Source organism: Loa loa (assembly GCF_000183805.2).
Source record: "Loa loa unplaced genomic scaffold supercont3.1734, whole genome shotgun sequence".
In the NCBI taxonomy this organism is placed as follows: Eukaryota; Metazoa; Nematoda; class Chromadorea; order Rhabditida; family Onchocercidae; genus Loa; species Loa loa.
Window position 1 is genome coordinate 1 of NW_018109913.1, and position 752 is coordinate 752.

General features: G+C 33.2%; 1 protein-coding gene across 1 annotated transcript; it reads left to right on the forward strand.

The window, feature by feature from the left end:
• Positions 1-37: 37 nt before the first annotated feature.
• On the forward strand, positions 38-391 carry LOAG_15270 (hypothetical protein; the record flags this gene model as incomplete). The annotated part of the gene is made up of 2 exons (XM_003150761.1): positions 38-73; positions 179-391. The coding sequence occupies 2 exons, from the start codon at positions 38-40 to the stop codon at positions 389-391; spliced, it is 249 nt and encodes an 82-aa protein (XP_003150809.1).
• Positions 392-752: the final 361 nt, after the last annotated feature.

Genomic DNA, 752 nt, shown 5'->3' on the forward strand with positions numbered 1-752 from the left:
CCGAGATACTCCATCATCGGTCGAAATTGCTCTTGCAATGAAGCCTTTTTTGCGGAAGAAGGCCGAATTACAGGTTGTTATGTTCTTTTTGAAACAAATTAAGATGGATATTAAAAATGAAAATTTTAAGTTGGAAAGAATTCATTTGACTTCCTTTTAAACTTTATTGTCGTTTCAGATATCGCAAAACCAAAAGCTAAGAGCTGAGGTAGAAGCTGCGGAAAAGAGATTTCGACGTTTACAAGAGTTAATCAAAATTCAGGAGAAGTATTTGAATTACGAAAATAAAGATGAACTTTTAGCACAGAAGGCTGAGTGTGATGCTATTCTGTTTCAAATTGAAAACTGGGCGGCAAAGCATGGATTCTCTGAGCGTCTTACAGTAATCTGAAGCTGTTAATTGATATCACAATTCCGCTACAAATGTTCTTTCATATATTTTTTACTTTTATAGCATCACTTTTATGAAACTTCTTCATCCTCGTATAGTACTTGAGAGCTATATAAAGCTTCCTATTACAAAGGTTTTCTCTTCAGTTGACATTTGCCTAAGCAAACTTCATTTAAAACTGATCTAACTGTACAGAAGACATTTCACGGTGTTATTTCTTGTAAAGTGCGTTTTTGCTTAACGAATAATAGTAGACATTGTCAACTTATTTGTCTCTTTTTTTTTGTTGCGCCTTAAAAGAAGCATATGAACTGAAAAATGTGATCTGTGAAATGTTGGGAATATTATATGTGTAATTGTT